Here is a 3017-nt window from a genome sequence, read left to right on the forward strand (position 1 = left end):
TTGGGAAAATAGGATGGAAAGGTTTATAATTTCCTAATAAATAAAAAAATGTTACTTGGCAAGAGTGCTATTCCTTTCAACTGCAAAATCAGAAGAAAGGTAACGCCATAAGAGGACAGAGTGAGATGATGGTGCAATCAGCTCAGATATGTTAATTTATTTGAGTTGTGTGTGTAAAGCAAATGATGCCAGCATAAGCAAACCTCATTTAATTCTTAGCAATTACCTGCGATTTATGACAGAATTACCATGATGTAGCTCTTGGAAGAATCTTAAACTGAACTGGGGTGACATGTTGTCATACAAGAACAAAGATGTCTGTGAGAGGGAGAGGTAAGGGGGGTATAATTTTATTCCGCACCTTTGAAGGTGAATGTTTTTAATGACATTTCTTGTAAACTATGTGAAATCGGAAGGTAGTAGCAGTGGCCTAGTCTTAGGAAAAAGAAAGCAAGTCTTGAGTTCCTTCATCCATTCAAATAGAGCTTGAATTGTTTTTTTTATAAGGGATCTTGGAACCACATTGTCTCATCTCCATGTCCTGTGGATGGCTCGCTGTGGGCTCTCAGATTTAGATGGGATCTCTTCCTGCAGCTCTCTAAAAGTAAGTGTACATGTGTTTTGCCAAATAATAATCTCAAAACTACCTTCAGTTGATACTCTTTGTTATCTTCTCAGCGTTTGCTTTTCTAAAGGAATTTGGTTGGATGCCTTGAGTTGCATGCGTTAGTTTAAAAGATGCTACAGTATTTTTTTAAAATGAGGTGTAACATTCACGTCTGACCCTGACAATGCCTAATGCAGCGTAGAGTTCGTTGCAGTATTAGCCGTAGGTATTTAAGGCGACAACAGCCACAGTTGAAAAATGTTCACTTCCATGCTAATTTCATCCCATGCCATGTAGTATTTCAAATATTAGAAAACATTTTACAAAGCTTGAGTGTTACTTGTGCAAGCCTGTGATTTACATATTGATTCTGTTTGCTTCTGCTGAGGAACTCTACATAGCCTATAACAATATCTCTGACCTGAGCCAGCTGACCTGGTTGGATCACCTTGAGGTTTTGGATCTGGAAGGAAACAATATTGAGGACATCAACCAGATGCAATACCTTGGACTTTGTTGCAAGCTGAGCCGCCTGACAGTAGAGGGCAATCTTATTTGTCTGAAGCCAAATGCAGAATCTGCAGAGGTGAGGACATGGTTTGCGCATATTGTGTTAATTTTTGGCAGTGCTTTTTTAGTTTGAGTTGGAAATGAGAAATGTTTCTGCATCTTCCTATTGTACCATTCTGAGTGATGACATGTGATGCATTTCCATCTTTCATTTCTGTTGATTTTGTCCTCTTGTGGGTATTGTCTCCAAGATGAGCATAAATGAAATACAAGGAGTGCTAGTAAAGACTCAGGCCTGTTTCCTACCAATGTGTTCCTTCTTACTTGTGAGAATGGGATTAAACTAGAAATCAGCCATTCTGATCCATACAGTTGTTCTGTCTTCTCCCAGATTGCAATGCAAACAGGCATCTTAAAGGAAGACCAACTTAAAGGAGAGCATGGACCCCAGCTGTATGGATCCTCCTAGCCTGGAGGGATCTTGCAGCGGGTTAGAAAATAGCCAATATTTTTCTTACAAGATGTGCCAATTGCAATGTATCAATTAGATATCTGTCTTCGGGCTTTTGCACTTCTTTTGGAGGCCCTCCAGTCCCGCAGCAAGTGCTGCAGGACCACCACACTCAAAAGTTGAACCCTCAGAAAAACAATGCATGAGATAACTAGGAAAAGATATATTGTAGGGACTGCTTGTTATCCTTTCCCCTGAAAGGTTAAAATCAAACGACCAAAAAGACCTTCAGCAAAAGCTGAAGATACAAAATACAGTGATTCACCTCTTATGTACTGAAATGATAAAATCATTTCTGCGGAGGTATTTTGTTGAGGGCATGAGATCCTCTTTGTCACAAAGATGAAAACACAGTAATACATGATCTACTTTGGGTTTCAGGGCACTCAACAAGAAAAGTAAGGAAGATCTAATTCTGCATGAACAATCTCAGAGCTGTATTACTCTTTCACTTTCCCCTGCTTCAAAAAAAGAACATTGTCAGGATATAAAAACAATCTTTTGCATGTACTTAAAAGATGAATGGAGGAAAATCAGAGTTTAAAAAAAGTGGTCAAATAAGACTGCTCCTCATTTTGGTTCACATAATGTCTAACGCATCTCATTAGATGACAGTTCATGGCCAGCACACAATATACTGTCACCCAGGTCTTTTGGAAGGTCACAGGCCTAGGCACACACATAGGTACGTAATACACAACACTCACTAAGGATGGCGCGGTTCCCAGTGGCACCATAAAGAGCTGAGAACAGAAGGGTTAAAAAGCAGAGCAAGAGCTGGCGCTGTGACTCCACTGTGCCGTGTTCTGTAGGTTCGCTGTGCATTGCAAAGTGATCATGCCCATGCTGTTAATTTGCATAAAAGGTTGGGTTTGATATTTGTCCTGGACTTAGACTTGAAAACTGAGGTACTATCACTAAAACTCAATCATGTAGTAGATATGTGCATATTTTAAATCTTCACACTTTTTAGATACATGAGTTATGAGCATTTTTCAGATGTAATTGTTGGCTTGATTATATCCCTCAGCAAAAGGAGCCACAGAACGTAGTGCTTTAGCTATTATAATTTTCCAAAGCAAATATTATACACTTGCCTTTCTGTTTTGAACTGGTAGAAGTATAGTTCAGAGACCACACTTGTTAACTATTTATAACCAAAATTATTTCTCCGTCAACATTTATTCCTTACAGAAGATGCAATCGTGAGAGAAAAAAACATATTCCTACAGTAAGGAAGCACTGCCTGCTTCTGATGCCTACTTACTCTTTTAATCCCACAGAGACAAATACAACTTCTGACACTTCCTTATCATAGCTTCCTACCATGAAAATGGTGCAGTATATCCTAAAACAATAGAAAGTCTGTTTCTACTCCCTTGTCATTCC

General features: G+C 39.0%; 1 protein-coding gene across 1 annotated transcript in view; it reads left to right on the plus strand.

Moving 5' to 3' along the window:
• The first annotated feature begins 292 nt into the window (after positions 1 to 292).
• Positions 293 to 3017, plus strand: part of LRRC56 (leucine rich repeat containing 56) — a 16499-nt gene continuing 13774 nt past the window's right edge. The window contains exons 1-3 of the mRNA XM_010283292.1: positions 293 to 333; positions 508 to 604; positions 996 to 1193. Coding sequence (XP_010281594.1) covers positions 293 to 333; positions 508 to 604; positions 996 to 1193 — 336 coding nt within the window. The remainder of the gene's footprint in view (positions 334 to 507; positions 605 to 995; positions 1194 to 3017) is intronic.

This window comes from Phaethon lepturus, unplaced genomic scaffold (assembly GCF_000687285.1).
Source record: "Phaethon lepturus isolate BGI_N335 unplaced genomic scaffold, ASM68728v1 scaffold16333, whole genome shotgun sequence".
In the NCBI taxonomy this organism is placed as follows: domain Eukaryota; kingdom Metazoa; phylum Chordata; class Aves; order Phaethontiformes; family Phaethontidae; genus Phaethon; species Phaethon lepturus.